This window comes from Pagrus major, chromosome 1 (assembly GCF_040436345.1).
Source record: "Pagrus major chromosome 1, Pma_NU_1.0".
NCBI classification, from domain to species: domain Eukaryota; kingdom Metazoa; phylum Chordata; class Actinopteri; order Spariformes; family Sparidae; genus Pagrus; species Pagrus major.
The window spans coordinates 26,204,482-26,223,372 of NC_133215.1; the positions used below are offsets into that span (position 1 = coordinate 26,204,482).

At 40.1% G+C, this 18,891-nt stretch overlaps 2 protein-coding genes across 4 annotated transcripts; one reads left to right on the forward strand and one right to left on the reverse strand.

The window, feature by feature from the left end:
* Positions 1–3,985: 3,985 nt before the first annotated feature.
* r3hcc1l (R3H domain and coiled-coil containing 1-like) lies at positions 3,986–9,293 on the reverse strand. Its single transcript, XM_073472043.1, has 7 exons — positions 9,222–9,293; positions 8,064–8,567; positions 7,707–7,900; positions 7,399–7,469; positions 6,942–7,037; positions 6,700–6,840; positions 3,986–5,307 (listed from the first exon to the last, which is right to left on the reverse strand). The coding sequence occupies exons 2-7, from the start codon at positions 8,544–8,546 to the stop codon at positions 5,255–5,257; spliced, it is 1,038 nt and encodes a 345-aa protein (XP_073328144.1). The 5' UTR covers positions 8,547–8,567; positions 9,222–9,293; the 3' UTR covers positions 3,986–5,254.
* A 279-nt stretch (positions 9,294–9,572) lies between these two features.
* On the forward strand, positions 9,573–16,238 carry crtac1a (cartilage acidic protein 1a). Of its 3 annotated transcripts, none has more exons than XM_073472024.1 (14): positions 9,573–9,726; positions 10,808–11,013; positions 11,108–11,304; positions 11,398–11,534; positions 11,611–11,767; positions 11,845–11,979; positions 12,748–12,884; positions 12,991–13,127; positions 13,242–13,324; positions 13,535–13,635; positions 14,444–14,612; positions 15,016–15,200; positions 15,446–15,485; positions 15,983–16,238. In XM_073472024.1, exons 2-12 carry the CDS (start codon positions 10,817–10,819, stop codon positions 15,192–15,194), a joined length of 1,629 nt encoding a protein of 542 aa, XP_073328125.1. In that variant the 5' UTR covers positions 9,573–9,726; positions 10,808–10,816; the 3' UTR covers positions 15,195–15,200; positions 15,446–15,485; positions 15,983–16,238. The 3 variants fall into 3 exon arrangements, with proteins under 3 accessions (XP_073328125.1, XP_073328133.1, XP_073328118.1); XM_073472017.1 differs by having other exon boundaries at positions 9,576–9,726; positions 15,016–15,161; XM_073472032.1 differs by lacking the exon at positions 11,845–11,979 and having other exon boundaries at positions 9,574–9,726; positions 15,016–15,161.
* The last annotated feature ends 2,653 nt before the right edge of the window (positions 16,239–18,891 follow it).

Consider the following 18,891-nt stretch of genomic DNA (forward strand, 5'->3'; position numbering starts at 1 on the left):
AGACTGTCATCTATATAATATCAACCCAGCTTACAAACCTTGTGCGTGCTTCCTGTGCTTTCACTGTTCACATTACAAGTGCAGTATTTCCTGTTACAACTGTGTGGTTTTTGGTTTTGAATGAGAATTTTTTATTATTATTATTATTTCATGGTGCTATTTTGCCTTATTTGAATAAATATTGTAATGTATTGCAAATGTATTGTCATGTACAGTTTTATATTACCTCTCTGGAATATTGTTCTTTAGGTCTCTTAATTTATGCAGAATTTTAATGTACTTTTGAATTGAAACTTGTCCCTGTGTGGCTGTGTTTTGTATTGTCAATTTTATGATGAAAATATTTCCACCTGTTTGTTCTCTACCTGTTCAACATCGCTAACATCAGATGAGATCTGGTTGTACCAGGGTATTGCAGCTTTAACAGTACTTGGTAATGGTAGTTAAAGAATAAACGTCAGATTGACAAACTGTATGGTTATTTGAGGTATGGTTATTTGACTGCAGAGTCCGATAAGTTAAAAGAGATTCCCTCATTTAACTGACTATAGTATACATAGTTCATAAGATGCATTATTTATATGCCATTTATCTTTTTATGTAAGATAAATAACAAAATTAAAAGGTACCTCTGTAAAGCAATTCAGTTCACGGCCGTGTGTGGACTCCATTGCCTCCCTCAGCCTATTTAAAAAAGATTTAAAAAGATTAAACAGCAACTGGGTTTGCCATCTTTTCCCAGGGAGCCTGAGCTAACCGGAGTTTTATGGTTGTTTCCAACCTCATTCCCACTGGTGAACACATACACACACTGGAAACACTCACAGCTGCCCATTGTCACATTACATAGGCTATACTTAAAATATGTGTCTTACTTTGGCCTTATTTTTTTCCCTTTTATGACTTTGTGTAGATTATAATTTTCACGTCCCTAACGTAAAATGGCAAATTAAAATCCCATGAGTGATAAGTACGTAAAGAAAGTGATAGAACCTTTTTAGTGACATTGGCAGCACTTGGGAAAGTGCTGCGGTTGGCTGTTAGTCAAGGAACCTAAAAAGAAGGATAGCTGCCTTGGTGGCAGACTGTGGTGACAGCTGTATTGAAGTCTATGGGAGCTGCATGGTTTGCATGTCAGATTCCCTATGTTTATACAACTTGCAACCTGGAAAACAGCAGCATAACATTATCCCTGCAATTGAGCTTCCCACCCTGAGCTTGACAAAATAGTATATTATAAATGCTAAACTACTAATGCTATGCTACTGTAACAGTAGCACAAGTAGAGAAGTGAACAAACCAAATCAGTAATTCCCATTATACAGCAAAATTAGCAAAATTTGCTAATATTAGTTAACATTAGCCACCATAAGCTACCAGACCAAGAAAACATACTCTAGTATAGGTATAGTCTATAGTCTAGGATGGCAGATGGAAATTAGCTAGTAGCTTAGCTAAATCTAGTACATGTCTTTGTATGATCTTGTTATGAGATTAATGCTTTTTGTACATTGTTCCTGGCACTTAAATGTGATATAACAATAATAATAATAATAATAATAATAATAATAATAATAATAATAATAATAATAATAATAATGCAGAGACACCACTGATTGCTCAGGCGGTGATCAGTAGTGTGTCATAGCAAAGCTTTGCATTGAAGAAGAGGGTGACATACGTAAGGTGTGTTTGTTTGTTGCTATGAAAACGCACCACCCTCCCCCACCCGAGTCCTTTATTGTGGCGGGACATCAGATTATTCTTTCATTTGGACCATGCCTCACATCTCATTTGCTCCATGACATAATAGTGTTTCTGTGCAGCACATCTAGGGCTGAGTTGGCACTTAGACCCACTACTTGCTCAGTAGTGGTTTGTGTTTGTGTAGTTAATCTAATGATTGTGTGTGAGGCACCCAGCAGGCTGCTCTGCAGCACATCAGCCCCTAGTGAAGCCACAGCAAAGCATGAGATTATAGGCAGGCCTCAGATCTCACACGATGATGGTAAAGAGCAGCTACCGGCTGCGTATGTAGTTCAGCTGCAAGAACAACAGAGTTCAGGGAGGTCCACTTCTGTTCTGGCAGACTCACTATGACAATTTGTCCACATTTGGTTTTATTCAACACTGGAAGTCATTTAGGTCATGAAAGAGAAAGTCACGTGTGCACTGTGAGCAGCTGCCACTAGAGGAGACCACGGCCACCATGATACAACCACTGGTCCCCAGCTGGCTGACCAAAGGAGTTGCATATGCATGATATGCTTCTATCTGATATTTTACATAGGTACACACTATTCATTTAAAACAGTATTTTTCATCATAGTTCATGTAAAAGAAATTAATAAATACATAGCCAGCCAGCCGCTTTTGACTATGCGTCACTGCTTGATGAAACCAAAGTATATCAGTATGCAGTTCCTTAACTCTTATATAGTTTTCAAATAGTAGTACCTCATAGTAATATATTACAACAGCATAATAGAATACCTGAATTTAAGTTATGGCGTATGGTGTGCCACCAGTTGAGACGTGGCTTCACCAATACAAAAAACAAAACAAAAATATACAAAACCAGGACAAAAAAATAAATAAGAAAGGGTTAAACAGGAGGCAGAACTAAGACAAAGACCTGAATTCTTAACAGTGATATGCATAAAGTTAAACAGATAAGTATGAGTGAGAAGGAGTCAAACCACAATAATTTACTTGTGTCACGAAAGCAGTAGATAGTATAGTTGGTGTAGTTACCTTTACATTTCTTTACTTTCATTCCCTGGAAAATATTACCTCCCTCATTCAATAAAATAGTCTCTCTCTCACTGGTAATCCCTGCTTAATGTCCTGCCCTTGTGTCCATAAAAACACTTAAAAGACATGATTTGAAGCATTTTCATTAACTTTAACAATGTATGATGTCAACAAACAACATTAATTAGTCACTCCTACTGTTCCTGTTGTATAAATACACCTCTGGAAACAAGGAATGTCTGGAGAGAGATACATGAAGAGATTGTATTTGATGAATATTAATTTGTCATGCTCATTGTAAACCGCTCATTTAAAAAGAAATGAGCACAAAAACGGAAAATGTAATGGTGCCTCCTCTGAGGCTGCTGCACTTTAATTAGCCCGCAATGAGCCACGTGGCACTGTGTCTCAGTCGTCCTGTGTTAATGAGCTAAACATTCTTGCACGGCACTGATTTGGATATAGCAGAGTAAAATCTCACACAACTACTATTACTACATAATGTGTGCCAGCAACATGCTTTAGTATAAATGATCACCTTTTCAAACATGGGTTCAAATATTGTCATGTGTTGTGTCAATATGTTGCCAACTATTAAAGCATTTTTTTTAGCTTGAAGTTGATATAAAGGTCACTAATTTCCAGTGAAAAAACAAATATGCAGCCAGGAGAGCGAGACTTAACTATTGGCTGAGGGGGTGAAGGAGACACAGCGCCACATGGTTTGTGGTCAGCTGGGTTAAGCCTCAAAGGCGGCATCTGCCTCCAGCTGTCACTAAGGTCTCCTGAGCCTCCTGGATGTGTTTGATTCAGGAAGCGGAATTATAAAAGCTGACTCTGAATCCAAAGTTGAAGTTGAACGTTTAATTAAATAAACATCATCTCTCTCTATGTCGAGTGAAAGCTTTTTACAGTCAGGAATCTGAGCTTTCCAAAAATAAAGAACTGCATGTTGAGATTGCTAGCCACACATTTGTTTTCTGAAGTTTGAAAGAGTTGTGATAAAACCCAAATGTCGCAGAACTTTCTCAATAGATCATGTTATACTTTAAAACAACATTATGTAACTTTCTTTACCTTAAAATAACAGCTTCAAAATCATTTTGGTGTCTCTGTCTCAGCCACTCCTCCCTCCCCCCATCACTTGTTTCTGCACTATGTAACTTCAGTGTGAGGGTAGGATCACAGCAGTACATACATGTTTAGTTCAAGAAGTTTTCAACACATAACATTATTATGACATAACAGTTTTATTTGTAGTTAGCACCCACATTGACAAATTGTTACAGACCTGGATTTGTATTTACGACAGTGGTGTTGCAGTCAGAAACTTTGGGAAACGCCAAAGCGCACAAAATGCCAATTTCTACATGTTGCTTTAATTTCAATCAGATCATCAAAACTGCTGTTACGGTGAAAATGGTGACCTAATTTTTTAAAAACATATATTCAACAGTTTATTTCATGAAAGCATTTCAGTTTGACAAATTAAAATGTAAATACATCTGCTCAACAGTTTCACTCAAGTTTACTGACCCTAGATTTAATACTGTGCAGCCACGCTACTCATTTTCAGGATGTATTCTTCAAATGTACCAGTACAGGAATATTCACCAGTTATTGACAATCTCTCCAAACGGTAACAGGACAAGTTTTTGCTATGTCTCCATTAATGGATGCATAAATTACAGTGGTTGTTTTTGAATAGGGACAAAGTAGTCTCTCACAAAACCAAACATGGCTAGCAACATGAAGACAAAATCTCTCAACTAAAAGCTTATTTGGTTGAAATCTGATGACTACTTTATCATCATCATCATCATCATCAGTCCTGCTTGGACAAAAAGACTCAGACAGAACAGCCATACTGGACCAGAACAGCAGCAGCTTTGGCTTTAGACTTTTCAATTTTCAGAAAATGTTTAATAAGACAATCCACGGGCTGGTCATCAAACTAACTATAAACAATATTGCTTTTTTTTATTTTTTATGACACAACTTTTAATCCAATAATTCAAACGGAGCCTAAACTTAACAATGTCTTCATGTGCAGTACAATGTACTGTATCATCAGGACTGAATTTAACAGAAAGCTTTGCTGCCCCACATTTAAAAACATTAAAATAATTCCATATAAAGACAAACATGAGGCCTTAGATCTACACAAAACATTGTTCTCTCTAAGTATGGGTTACCCTTTATAAATGATTCAACTCAGTGCTTCACTACAGCCTGTGGTTACAATGTTAGGAGATATGAAAACAGGTGTGTTAGCCTTGGTCATGTCACAGAGGCAACTGGGACAAGTATGAGCATAAAGGTGAGGGAACAGTGGCAGGATGCTCACATCAGATGTTACCCTGCAGGAAAAAAAATACATTTCTGGGAATTGTGGCTGTAGGAAGGAGTGGCCAGTTGAGAAAAAACAGAGCAGACTTTAGTGTCTGCTGAATCAAGGAATCTAACCAAAACAGAATGAGCGGGGTAGTTTTCTCTCCCATCACCTCCCCTCCCAAACATCCTCCTTTTGTTTGGCTGCCAGGCGCTTTTGTTCTGAAAGGTAAATCACAGAGACACAGTTGAATACATCAATCAGCGAAAGCCTTAAACTAAATAACAGTTATGTGACATGTTGTTCTAAATGTGTATAGCTGTCTTTGTCACGTGCAGGGCAGTGAAGAGCTGTGCTGTCTGTAAATTCATCTCTGGATGCCATGACCAACCGTGGCGCTCCATCCAAGAACACAGTGTTCAGCACATGATGCACTTCTGCTCTGACATTCACTGTGCGTGTTGTGACCTTAAATAAAAAGCTCGCAGAGAACAAAGGAGCTGTTTTTAGTTTTCTATACTCAAATCCCTGACTTCCTGACTGGCTGTTCAGTGGACAGCCATTTGGGGTTTTCTGCGCCTATATACTTATGTTCCATCTGTGAAGGGAAATGGCTGCTGTACTGATTATAGACTAGCTATGATCTGCACAGCAGTGGATGAAGAGCAACTTCTCTTGGCATCGACTTGCAACAACACTTTCCATTTACTTCTGTAAAGTAGAAAAACAGCTCCCACTTGTGGTGGCAACCTTGTTATGCAAAAACCAGGACAGTCAGGTGTTGTGTGAGTTAAACACTTATTTAATCAGGGAAATTTGCATATATTAAACCCATTATTCACAGCAACAGTCCAACCAAGATGAGGATCTGCAGTATTTCAGAAGTCTGCTTCTTAAACTGGTGAGGAAGACAGACTTTAAAGGGTTCCGCTTAGGGATGCACAATATATTGCGACAATAAATTATAAAATAAGTAAATTATCCCAATGTCAGGAAATGTATATTCTCGGCCTAGAGAAAATATATATAGGCTTATCTAGATTTTAAAAAATTGCTTTCATTGACTTAACAAGCACAGAATCTACACACTCTAATACAGTACGTGGCAGTATGCACCTTTAAAGTAGGTGTGCACTCTACCAATAAACTAAGAAGAAAAGGAGGAAGAAGAAGAAGAAGAAAATAAAAGAGGAGAAAGAAGAAGAGAAGGGGGCAAGAAGAAGGAGGTAGAGTAGGATGAGGAGGAAGAGAAGACAAAGAAGAAGAAGAGCACATAGGCAAAGCCACACATTGTAGACAACAAAGCCAAACGTGTTGTTGTTGATGTGGAAGCTTTTTACACACTAAATCTTATTAGAGCTGTGGAATATTAAATCATCCATCTTCGCTGACTACATCTGAGCCTTCCTTACCCTGAGGTGTGAATAACTACAGCTTAGGAACTTCTTTTTAAAAAATGTTAAATTATAAGATATCTTATCAGCACCGGCCGTGAGAAGCAGGTAATTATCGGTTATTGGTAATGGCTCAAAAAAACCCATACTGTGAATCTCTAGTTCTGCTTGTAAAAACCTCAATCATACGTTGAATATACATCTCTTTGAATAACGCACCTCTGGCCTCCTGCAGCTTCCTCCTCTCTGCATCACGCTGCTCCTTCGTCACGTTGCTCTTCACACCGAGGGCGCCGATGACAAGCTGGCGAGCCAGTGCTGCACTAGTCTGAGGTCTCTCTTTAGCAGGCAGGAGGTAGTCTGCGTGACAGGAGGGACACAGGGCATGTTAGTCCATAAAGGCATGAGTTACTGACAACAAACGGATAATGAGCTGGCGAGATGGACGGCTGTATCTGTACCTGAGCAGCTACGGGCTTTGGCCTTTGTGGCAGAGGAGGATTTGGAAAGAGGTCGCAACTTCATCATTGGATGTTTGGATCTTAAAGCTTCACGGGCTGAAAATGGAAAATAAATACATTGCAAATGTCAACTTGTTGTTTGGTATTATTTGAATACAAAAAAGTACATTTCTAAGATGATGTTATAAAGAGATTCAGAGATGTTTCCCCTAACAATTTACAATATCAAATAATAGCCCAGCACTGCAGCTTAATACCTACTTCATGATAATAATGTTGAATTTTTCAAGCAGTTGGTTGGTCGGGGTCTACTCATGTGCACTGACCGCTTTATTAAAGAGTTTTCCTCCCATTGTGGCAGGAAAAAGTATCACAACCATTATATTTACCAAAAAGAATAATGTATTGTAAGGTCCACACCCAAAACCACATTTATGTGAGACAGCGCCTCACCTACCTGGTATGGGGCTTGAGAAGAGGGCCAGGGCATGTTTGTCATCCACCCACTTGATGTCAAAGCCTCTTTGTCTGAAATGAGTGACAGTGGGAAATCACACAAAAGCAGTAAAGAAGTTGTTACAAGAAAAAGGAAGATAGAGTTTAACTGATACTTCTGAGTCTTGTGGATCTTAGAAGCAATAAATATCTATAATTGCTGAAAGGTCTTTTTGTGAGGACTCCAATTTTGAAAATGCTGCAAGAACAAGAAACCTGAAGTACATTGTAGTTTTTAAGGCTAGCAGTAGTACAATGAATTATACATACTGGTAGCACTGAAATAACTTGAGAAGATCCTCTGTCTTAAAGTCTGTGGGGAAGTCGTAGATCTCTAAGATGTGAGAAAGCTCTTCCTCGCTGAGGTCAATGTCATCATCGTCATCTTCATATTGGTCCATGTTGTAGTAATCAAACCTGGCCTGCTGGATTGATTCCTTCTTTCTACCTTCCTTCACAGCCAGCTGGAAGGGTAAAGAGTTGAGAAGAGCAAGGACAGGTTGGAGAGGAAGGAAAGAGATGGGGGACATACGTTTTAGCTAGGTGCACAAGTAAACTGGCAAACGGGTATACAGGCATTTTGGTAAGGTTATTCAGGTTATTGTGTGACCTTCATCAAGCTCTCACCTCTTCAACCAGGTGTGGTTCCAGACAGTCTCCATCATCATTGAACAAGGTGTCCCAACTCTCCTCTTCCTCCTGTTCGTCCTGAAGGGCCATTGCTTCCAGCTGCAAGGAAGATTCTGCCTCCCCACCGGTTGAGTCACAGTGCCCATTTACCTGCACATCTGCATCCTGTAACCCCTCTTCCTTCACATCGGACTTGTTGTCACCATCCTGTACCTTACCTCCCTCTTCTCCTCCAACAGGAGCTCCCTTATCCGCTGCTCCAGCCTTGTCCTTCTTGTTCTTGGCGTTTTTCCTTGCCTTGTCTGTGTAGCGAGGCCTGGGTCTTGGTTTATCTCCTCCCTGAGTCTGAGCTTTGTCTTTGGAGCCTTGAGGTCGTTGCTTGGGAACGTAAAGAGCCTGACTTGGCTTCTTTGACTGAGATGGAGGTGTTGGTGTTGGCTGGGCTGGAGCACCGTCTTCTTTTGGCTGTTCAGACTCCATTATTAAATTATTTTAACAGATCTGGATCACAGAGGAGAGGAAACGGAGGACGAATCAGTGAAAAAACAATACATAATATCATGTAATACATTTTAATAAACCATTAACAGATTTGAATTACTTTAATGATAATACAAATTATTCTTTATTCCCAAAAAAAAAGACTAATTAAAATGCAACACAGGGACAATACATCAGAGGCTGGGAGACAAAAAGATACAAATAATAAACTTTTTTATGACATCACTGCATTACAAAAATGCTGCTCCTCTTAACGGGACTTCTGCTTACAAGGTTCGGGTTATTATTCGTTGTACTGCTTTACACGTAAAACATTAAAAAACACTTTTTAAATAAATGCCTCCTATGTATATATTATATATGAGTGACATGAACTAGTTAATTCCTCCGACAGAACTGTCTGAATATCAAACCAATAGCATTTAAACGACTAACGTTTCATTGCTTTTATCCGCAGTTAGCATGCAGATTTAGCTAGCTAACCCTAGCTTAACAAAACGTCCTCTCTAAGACTGTAATGATCGTTTATTGAGGACACGAGAAGAAAGTTCTTATCAATGCACAATCAAAATGTAATTATGTTAAGTTATTTCCGAATTAAATCATTTGTAAACCAAGTTATATAAAATAAATGTTACTCTCAGCTCAGCTTACCCGTGTTTGGTTTGTTTAGCAACAGATCTTCGTCGCACAACTGACGCAGGCGTATGACCACGCAAAGTATTCTGGGAGATGTTGTTTTTGTCTGGCGCTTCAGCTGAAGCATTCTTGACGGCGAGCACGTTTGTCTCGTGTCGAAGTAGTTTTTATCAGAATATTCCTTTTTCTATATATGTCACGTTTTCGACCCCGGCGAGGGTTTATAATGTGCCGTCGCTTTAATGTGTTGTTTTTTGTAATGCATTTGTAGAGCAGCGCCTACAAAACAGAGCAGACTTCCGCATCTCATGGGCGCAGAGTCAGCTATTGGTCAACATTTCAATTATTCACATAGTCCTTTGCTGATTGGCCAATCTTATACACGTTACACAAGCTGTTTCGTAAATTTTGAAAGCATATTGTGTAAATCGTGCAGCTTCAAACAAACGGCGCTGAGTGAACTCACATCGGTGCATCTAGGTCGGATAATTTCATTTCTACATACAGATACTGTTGTCAGGTAAGACGGGTTTTAAAGTAACGTTATCTCTGCATAACACTGTGCTCAGGAACAAGCAGGGATGGGGAATAGGCATCAAACCAAAAGATTGTGTCGTGCATCAGCAATTAAACAAGATAAAGTTCTAATAATAAATAGGGAATAATAATTCTAATAATATAGGAAATGTCATTAATAATAGAGTATAGTTGTGTGCAGATGGTGCACTGTGGTTTCAAAACTGTTGATTTTCCCATAGGAGGTATGCAACCACATACAGTAGATTTATGTTCAGTATGTGTGTGCAAGCATCTGGAAATTATTCTCAAAATGGGGAAACCTTAATGGTGTTCACTGGCGGATTTTGAAATAAATACCTCAAATTCAAATTGTAAATCTTCTATTGTGCTTTCTAATCATTTTTATGTTTCTGGAGACTTTTTTCATTATACTTTAGTCTGATCTGATGATTACTTTGAATACTTTCAGATAAATGTTTTTTGTCATTTAAAGGGATATTTATCGCTGGGGCACTCGGTGAACTAGTAATGCATGTTCATAAACTTCTGGGCCTTTCAACATACATAAACAAACAGTCAGAATGTGTAAAATCAATGTGGTCCACCTCACCTTTAAATGAATCTGATGCTGGAAGCTGACTCTTGCTTTACTGAAGGATACTTCTATGCTGTCTATCATGTCATGAATATACTGTACAGCATCTTTATACATTATGTTTGCTCATGATTCTGTTGTGCTCTATACTAAACTTGTGCTTCATCTGCAGGGGTCCAGGCTAACATTTTACACTGGTTGCACTGGTGCGCCTAACTTTTTCATTTAGGTGCACAATCATATAATTTAGGTGAACACAGTGATACATTTTGATTACATTTTTAAACACATTATAACACCAATAAAGGTGCAAATACATGTTTTTCTTCATGGTTTTCTTAATCACAGCACACGTAACAACAAATGGCAACAACCTCAGTTGTTTTATTGCACTTTTTGGGTGCATGGGTGTCAGAAATAGTTGCACCCTGGAGCCCTGATCGGCGTATTGAATTAACTGCCCCAGCTCTGTGCTGTGTCCCACCAGGTGGCAGTGATGTGGGGCTCAGGTCTGTTGCTCCTCCTGGTCGGACTCTGGCATCGGTCCCACGCCCAGAGCTCCGAGCCCATGTTTCAGGTAGTAACGCAGACGATGCTTCCTCCCGACAGTCTGCACAATCCCACACAACTCAACTATGGGATGGCTGTGACAGACGTGGATGGCGATGGCGACCTGGAGGTGGTTGTGGCAGGGTGAGTGTGAGAGTGATGGCGAGACAGTTTCTGTTAATTGTGTCTTTGCAGAAATTCTTCGAGCAAAACAAACCCATGTGATGTTCTCTCTCAGGTACAATGGGCCCAACCTGGTGCTGAAGTACGATCGCACTCAAAACAGGCTGATAAACATTGCTGTTGATGACAGTAACTCTCCATACTACGCCCTGAGGGACAGAACAGGGGCTGCTATTGGAGTTACCGCCTGTGATGTTGATGGAGACGGACGTGAGGAGATCTACTTCCTCAACACAAACAATGCCTACTCTGGTAACGTGTGCATTCTCATTCTCATGTGTCCTCAAAATTTTTGCCCCCGCTGACTGATTTTTCCTCATGATCACTGACTTTTTTTTGATGCAGGAAAGGCAACTTATTCAGACAAGCTCTTCAAGTTTCGGAACGGCCGCTTTGAAGATCTTCTGAGCGACGAGCTCAATGTGCGTCGTGGAGTTGCTAAAAGCATGGCAGGACGCTCGGTTGCATGTGTTGACAGAAAGGTTAGTAAAACTTCTGTACTTTTCTCAATGTTTACAATTCCTTCCCCTCACTCTATTGCCTGTTGTTGCTCTGCAGGGAACAGGCCGTTACTCAATATATGTGGCCAACTACGCCAGTGGCAATGTCGGTCCCCACGCTCTCTTGGAAATGGACGATGCTGCCAGTGATGTGAACGCGGGCGTCGTCGCGCTGTCGGACGTGGCTGCAGAGGCCGGGGTCAACAGGTTAACAGGTCAGGAGTCGGCTTGGAGGAGTGAAGTCTGTGATGTATTGGAAGTGTGCTGAATCAGCGGTTCGCTTGTTGTGCAGGTGGACGCGGGGTGGTGGTTGGACCGATCCTGAGTGAGTCGAGGTCGGATGTGTTCTGTGACAACGAAAACGGATACAACTTCCTGTTCAAGAATAATGGAGATGGGACTTTTGTTGATATGGCCAGACAGGCAGGTGAGAGTAGTTGTAGAGGAAGTGAAGAAGCTGAAAGCAGGAGTAGAAATACTTTTGAATAAATGTAGTTTTTGAGTAGAGTACTGAGTTCCTGTCTTTTCAAAGTTTATACTTGTGTTTTCACACCTAATATGTTTTGCCCTGCTAGAGAAAGCTGTTCAGGCTGCTAGCTGCATGGCTAACCGAGCTAACTAGCTAACGGCAGCTTCAGTTAGCGACAGCCAAATCGCACAAACTGACAATTTCTACATGATTTTGCTTTAAGTGGATGCTGAAAGTCCCCCAGGCTGAACTGCAAAAACAGCAACAATAGACAAATATGGAACTTATATACAAAATAGCAAAATACAATAATATTTTTTCCCCACCTTATTAAGTAAAAAATAAGTAAAGAGGTCGCTACAAGCCCCCCAATAAACAGTCAAGAAATGCACATCTATGGCAGGTCATTTGTAGATGAACCCAACATATAAAATAGAAAACTCAGTGGCAGTAATAACTATATAAGTCCAATCTAGATAATATATAGAAATAATGGACATCAAGGCTGAAAAAACACATTTATTGTTGACAATGTCTTTTCTATTTTCTATGTTCTCTGTAAACAAGACACAAAATGATTTAAAGCTGTAATTTTAAAGTAAAATAGCTGCATGATGTTGCTTTAAAAATAAATTATATTTAAATTTTTTTTTAAATTTAAAAATGCAAATATGGAGTATTTTTTATCCAGCACTAAAGCTTTCGACCTTGTGTCAACTTGTAAAGGTGTGGAGGATAGGTACCAGCACGGCAGAGGAGTAGCACTGGCAGACTTCAATGGCGATGGGAAGACGGATATTGTGTATGGCAACTGGAACGGCCCGCACAGACTTTTCCTGCAGGGCAGCGACTCTAAATTCCGGGTAAGGAAGGAGAACAGGACAGTGAAGGAGTCCGGGGTGACAATTAAAAGTCTGTAAGCTGTAAAGAGTTTGACATAGAAAGAGCTGACAGTGTTCTCTTGTGCAGAACATTGCTACTGGAAGATTTGCTGATCCTTCACCTATTCGCACAGTCATCGCTGCCGACTTTGACAATGACAAGGAGCTGGACGTGTTTTTCAATAATATTGCTTACAGGGGCAGTGCCCCCAACAGGCTGTTCAGGTGACATTTCAATTATCAAGTGAACCCAAGTTCAAATAAAAAACCACTAAAAACCAGTAAAAAAAGATCCTGATATCATTAGCTATTTTTACAGTCTTGTGTGTTTGTTTGCAGGGTGTCGAGGAGAGCCGATGCAGACCCTTTGATCCAGCAGCTGAACGTTGGAGACGCTGCAGAGCCACAGGGGCGAGGAACAGGTCAGCCTCCTCTAAACTCAGAACAGACGACATTTGACAACATTTTCCTCCGTTTAAGTCTCAAAATGTTAGAAATTGAAGTGAGTATGTGACACCTCTGCCACGTCTCTGTTTGGATGAGATTTACAGAGACACAGCTGTCAGATAAACACCACAGTGAAGTTGTTATGTAGGTCAGTGCAGTGAAAGCCTGCTGTCTGTTTTGGACAGGTGGCACTGTGACAGACTTGGATGGGGACGGACAGCTGGACCTGCTGCTTGCACATGGGGAGAGTGCCCAGCAGCCCATCTCTGTCTTCAAGGTCACACAGGTGTGTATGTGCATGTGTTGCTTAAACAAAAGCACCAACACAACAATGTTAAAATACTTACTCGATGCATACAATGCACAAGGTCATCAAATTTAAAGCCTGTTTTTGGCGGCATGCTGACAAAAGACGCTGCTCTGTAATCTGGTGGAACGGCACTAAGACAAATTTTACTTAGTATCAAAAATATGTTGCGTCTTTCTTTCACTCACTTTCAGAAGTAATGCACACGCTAGCCAGATCAACATCTTTAGATGGAAGGCAGTTGTACCAAGTTTGTCCACAGGGGCCACCAGATTCAACACAAAATGAAAGTTCTTTTAAAGTATCAAAAGTAAAACTACTAATTTTGCAGTCAAACTACTACTGAAAGTGTTCCCTGTGACTGCTGTATTATAAGTGACATTATTAGATTGTCAATACTGATCCATCAATGTGTGCACAGCATTTTACTGTTATAGCTTGTTGAGGTAGAGCTAGTTTTAACTACTTCATAAACTGTTGGGTAGCTTAGTTCAGGGGTTCCCAACCTAGGGGTCGGGTCACAAGATGAATCTGAGGTTCATGAGGTGATTATTGAGGTTGTAAAGGAGAGGAAAAAACATGTTATAACATGTCATAATTTCAAAAGGTTATGTTGTACAATGTGTGTATGGAAAATATTAATCAGAAAAGTAATCCAGCTCAGATATTTGCAGTGGAATAAAGTGTATGTTCTCGAGTACAATTGTCTTAAAACTACTTGATTACAGTGTTGTTTATAGTAACTGAGCCCTTAAGATACAAAACCTAAACTGTCCAACCTCATCAGGGCTCGTCCAACAACTGGCTGCGGGTCGTCCCTCGCACCCAGTTTGGCTCTTTCGCCCGGGGAGCCAAGGTAACAGCCTTCACCAGCCAGAGCGGCGCTCACACGCGCATCATTGACGGAGGCTCAGGGTACCTGTGTGAGATGGAGCCTGTGGCACACTTTGGTTTAGGTAACGTCCTTTACACTATGTAATTTACAGATACTGAAAGAAAATGTGATACTCAAACATATATCTCTTATTAAGGATATAATATGTAACGTTTCTACAATAAACTTAGAGTTACATAGCAAGATTAGCTTAGCATTAAGACTGAGGGCAGGGATAAACCGCTAACCTGGCTCTGTCCGAAGTTAAAGAATACACCAAGCTCATTGGTTAACATGTATTTGTTGTTATTCCATACACAAAGAAAAACAACAATTTGTGGTTTTGGACAGAGATCCATCACCCTAACAGTGTTTTTTAACTCAGGACAGACCCAGGTTTCCCCTGCATCCACTCTTCATGCTAAGCTAAGCTAATTTATTTGCCTCCTGTGTGACGCTCTGATTTTTCTTCCCTTGACTCCCAGGAAACGATGAGGTGACGGTACTGGAGGTCTCCTGGCCAGACGGCAGCTCCATCACTCGAAGCCTCCAGCCGGGTGAAATGAACTCAGTGGTGGAAGTAGCCTATCCCAAAGAAGGGGAAACGACTGCGCTTGCCAACGACACGCAGGTACGCAGAACGGATCCGCGGCATGAACTCTGAGCAAGGGTAATGTTTCAGTCAGTCTCTATAGTGACATTATAAATGTATCCAAACCACCACAGTCTGTCTCTTGTTGTTTTTTGTCACAGGCAAGATTAGTTCAATCAAACACAGTTTTATCAAAATATCGTTGTGAGCACTCTGTCAGTAATGTTACTGATTGATTGCTTGCTTCTTTGCTGTTTCTAAAATCTAAATGATTCAAAATATTTGGTTTTAATATCAACTAATTTCTTTCTTCTTTCATTCAGTGTGGTAAAGGTTACACTGTCAAGAATGGCCGCTGTGCAGGTAAGCATATTTTTTCACGTTATTATTATTATTATTATTTTTTTTTTTTTTTTAATTGAGCACCCTGAAAGTCCAATGTGTAGGATTTAGTTGCATCTAGTGGTGGGGTTGTAGATTGCAACCAACTGAACACCCCTTGCCTCACCCTTCCGTATGATGGCTACTAAAAACATGAAAAGATGTGAGAAGCCCTCACTACAGCAGAAGATTAGTTTGGCTTTTCTGGGCTACCGTACAAACATGTCGGACTCAGTGGAAGAGGACCGGTTCCTCTGTAGACATAAAAGGCTCACTCTAAGGTAACAAAAACACAACAAACCATAGTTTCAGGTGATAATACATGAATGAAAACTTAATTATAAATGTTTTGTTACATTTCTGCCAATAGATCCTTCTAAATCCTACACACTGGACCTTTTTAATGATAAGTATATGCATTTAAAATAACCTATTATTTGTTTTCTTTTTAATTTTCTTTCATGTTTATGTTTCTGCAGGTCTGTGAGGATAATCACATGAAATACAACACAAAATCAGATTCACACATACAATAATGTTACAGAACACATGGTTTTAAAACACTAAGGCAGAGGTATTGTTTTTTCCTTTACTCTATGAGTAGTTTTTTTGTATTATTTTAGTAATATTTTTGTTTCTTCATCTTTTTTTCATTATTTACTTTTAGTGCTACTGCTATAGTTGCTTTTTTCTATGTGCCAATGTAAGCTCACTAAATAAACCGCTACAATTCAATATTGTCAGATTATCATCATTATCATGTACAAAGAATCACATCTGTTGCACTGGGTTTTCCCTAAAAGCTGAAAATGAACCAGTAAGAACCAGATCTGATGTGTGTGGCTGACACAGATCTTTTCTGTACAAAAGAGAGATACTGAGTACCTCTATCCCCCTGTGTCCCCTGTGTTGGCACACCTCTCCTCTGCCTTTACTCATCCTACTTCCATGTGGCTGCCATCTTCATCAGCTTCAGCCATTTGCACTGCTTTGTCTTAATCTGATGTCTGCCTGTCTTTGATATCCTCCACCATTTTTTTCTTGCTTCTTCTGTCCCTGTATTCATGCAGCATTGGCTCCATTTTACGATGGTGTCCGCTCCACCTCTGTCTCCACGTTTGAAGCCTCCTCCTTTAAGACAGTTTTACTACAGTATGTGATGGTGCTCTCTGCACTGGCAGATCTCAGGGGATGGTAGTCTTGAGGGTAACGATGACACAGTAAGACAGCCTTTAACCAGCACTGCATGCAACCATTTTCTTAAAGACTTGACGTCCTGTGACTTGCAGTAACAGAATGTATTTAATCAGAATGCATATCGTAGTGCGTGGACGTCCCGCAGTCTGGAGGCTCTGGTGAGCTGAGAGCACGCAGTACTCCCTCCATGTTGAAAGTGAAGACTGAAAAACTGGGATCAGTATCCTGCCCTCTGCCCAGCTGTTGTAGTGTCGAATATCCAGTCAAGCATGCATGAGGGGATTTTCCTGACCGAAGCTTGCCACAACATAAAGTTAGCAATGTTTTTTAAATCCGACATTTAATGCCTGGTGAATATAGTGCATGAAATACATTTAAATTATTATTTTTATGTGTTATAGGGCTTTTTCACAGCCAGGACCCTGAAACTGAAGAAGCTAAATGGCATTGAACCATCAGTCATTTTATTATTTACACCTGCGCCTTTCCTTCTGTGACTTGTCAGAATGTTTTGAAAAAGGCTTATCATGCTTAAAATAAATGTTTGTACCTACTTTTCAGTTAATCATTTATAATACATTTCGCATGGTGATATGAAAGCACGTCTGTATAGTGAGTTAATTAAAATCCTGTCCAGCCAAGATGAAAAACCTCAAACATGAAGTTAGTTGTGAGAAAGTGCCACCGATGATGGCTGTCACACAGTTGGAATTGATGGCACTAAAGGATAAGTTCACCCAAGAATTAAAATTCAGTCATTATGTGCTCCCCTACGTGCTGATGGAGCGTTATGTGAAGGTTCTCAGTCCACAAAACATTTCTGGAGCTTCAAACGTAAAATGGTGTTATTTACACTGTATACACGCAGCCAAGCTTGTACACCCAATTCAGACAGGGTGCATGCTGACGCTTTTAGCTTTGCAGCCACAGTGAAGATTTCAGAGTGTAAATCAAATCAATTTGTGATCTGGGAGCCTCCGGATACTTGGATTATGGCGGGTGAGCAGTACGGAGCCATTTTGTGTCTTTTTCAGTTGTTTTTGGGGTTTTTTTTTATGTTCTAAAACAAGTCCCTATCTACTTCAGTTGTTTAGGAGAATGCTGCAGCGCTGTTTTACTGTGAAGCTCCAGACATGTCTTGTAGAATATGAAACTTCAGCTGACCAGAAATAGCACAACAGTGATATATGGTATTACCACCCAACAAATTGCTATGGCTAAGGTGGTATTAAAACATCCAGCAGTTACTGAGCAGCATTACCATTCATTTGGAGTCATGTTTCTGCCCACATGATAAATGTAAGACAGATATTGGGTCTATGTAACTGTGTTTTTGGTCTCCAACAACCCCAGAGGGAATTATCTGGCTCTTCAGCTGCCAAATTCTTCACCAGGTTCACCAGCTACTGGTTAACTGTGTGTGTCTGCTGTTTATTGCTAAGCAGGAACAGTGGGTTTATGAGAGCTCTCTGGCTGAAAACAGCTGACACTTGTGGGTGGAAACGACCCTGTTGAGAGCAGAATGACTGGAACAAAACAATAGAGTTGTGTTAAACCAAAGTAATAAGCTATGGGATGCTATAAAGCTCAGTAGAGCTGAAGGGCACTGTCACGACTATAAGTGACTCTCACCAGATCACATGCAGTTATTTGATACATCATTAATATGAAAGTTTTGATTAGTGCTGCTTTAAAGGTGCAATACGTAAGAATAAGTCACCTTGAATTCATACTTGCAACAAATAGGGTCAGCATATCACCGGCATAGCTGCTAGCTGCTGCTAACTGTATATATATTTTATACACCCATGACTGTAGCTACTGTTAGCTGTGTTAGCCGTGCAGCTAGCTTACTATCAGGGGGATGTTGGTGTTTACACCACTAGAACAGGAACTTTGGACCGCTGGGAGAAAGAGGTTTTCGGGCCTCGGGCTAAATGGTTAGCATGCTAACTTCAGTAGGTATCTCTTCATAATGTCAAAACTATCACATTCTGTTGATATTTTAGCTAATGTTTTGAATGTTTCTAAAATTCTTACATATTGCACCTTTAATAATGACAGATTCAGAGTTCGAGTTGCAGCTGTGCATGCTGGGATATAATTATGGCCTATTGTCATTAATGTTCTCATAAATACCAGAGCTTTTAATGGAAGTCAACAAGCCAAAATGTGCAAAGGTCTATATTGT

Coding starts and splice junctions, on each gene's coding strand:
- crtac1a (XM_073472017.1), top strand. CDS start 10,817: ATGTGGGGCTCAGGTCTGTTGCTCCTCCTGGTCGGACTCTGGCATCGG. Junction 11,980..12,747: donor TGATATGGCCAGACAGGCAG/GTGAGAGTAGTT, acceptor CAACTTGTAAAG/GTGTGGAGGATAGGTACCAG. Junction 13,128..13,241: donor GCCCCCAACAGGCTGTTCAG/GTGACATTTCAA, acceptor GTTTGTTTGCAG/GGTGTCGAGGAGAGCCGATG.
- r3hcc1l (XM_073472043.1), bottom strand. CDS start 8,546: ATGGAGTCTGAACAGCCAAAAGAAGACGGTGCTCCAGCCCAGCCAACA. Junction 7,901..8,063: donor AACCACACCTGGTTGAAGAG/GTGAGAGCTTGA, acceptor TTACCCTTCCAG/CTGGCTGTGAAGGAAGGTAG. Junction 5,308..6,699: donor GAAGCTGCAGGAGGCCAGAG/GTGCGTTATTCA, acceptor TTTACCTTTCAG/AACAAAAGCGCCTGGCAGCC.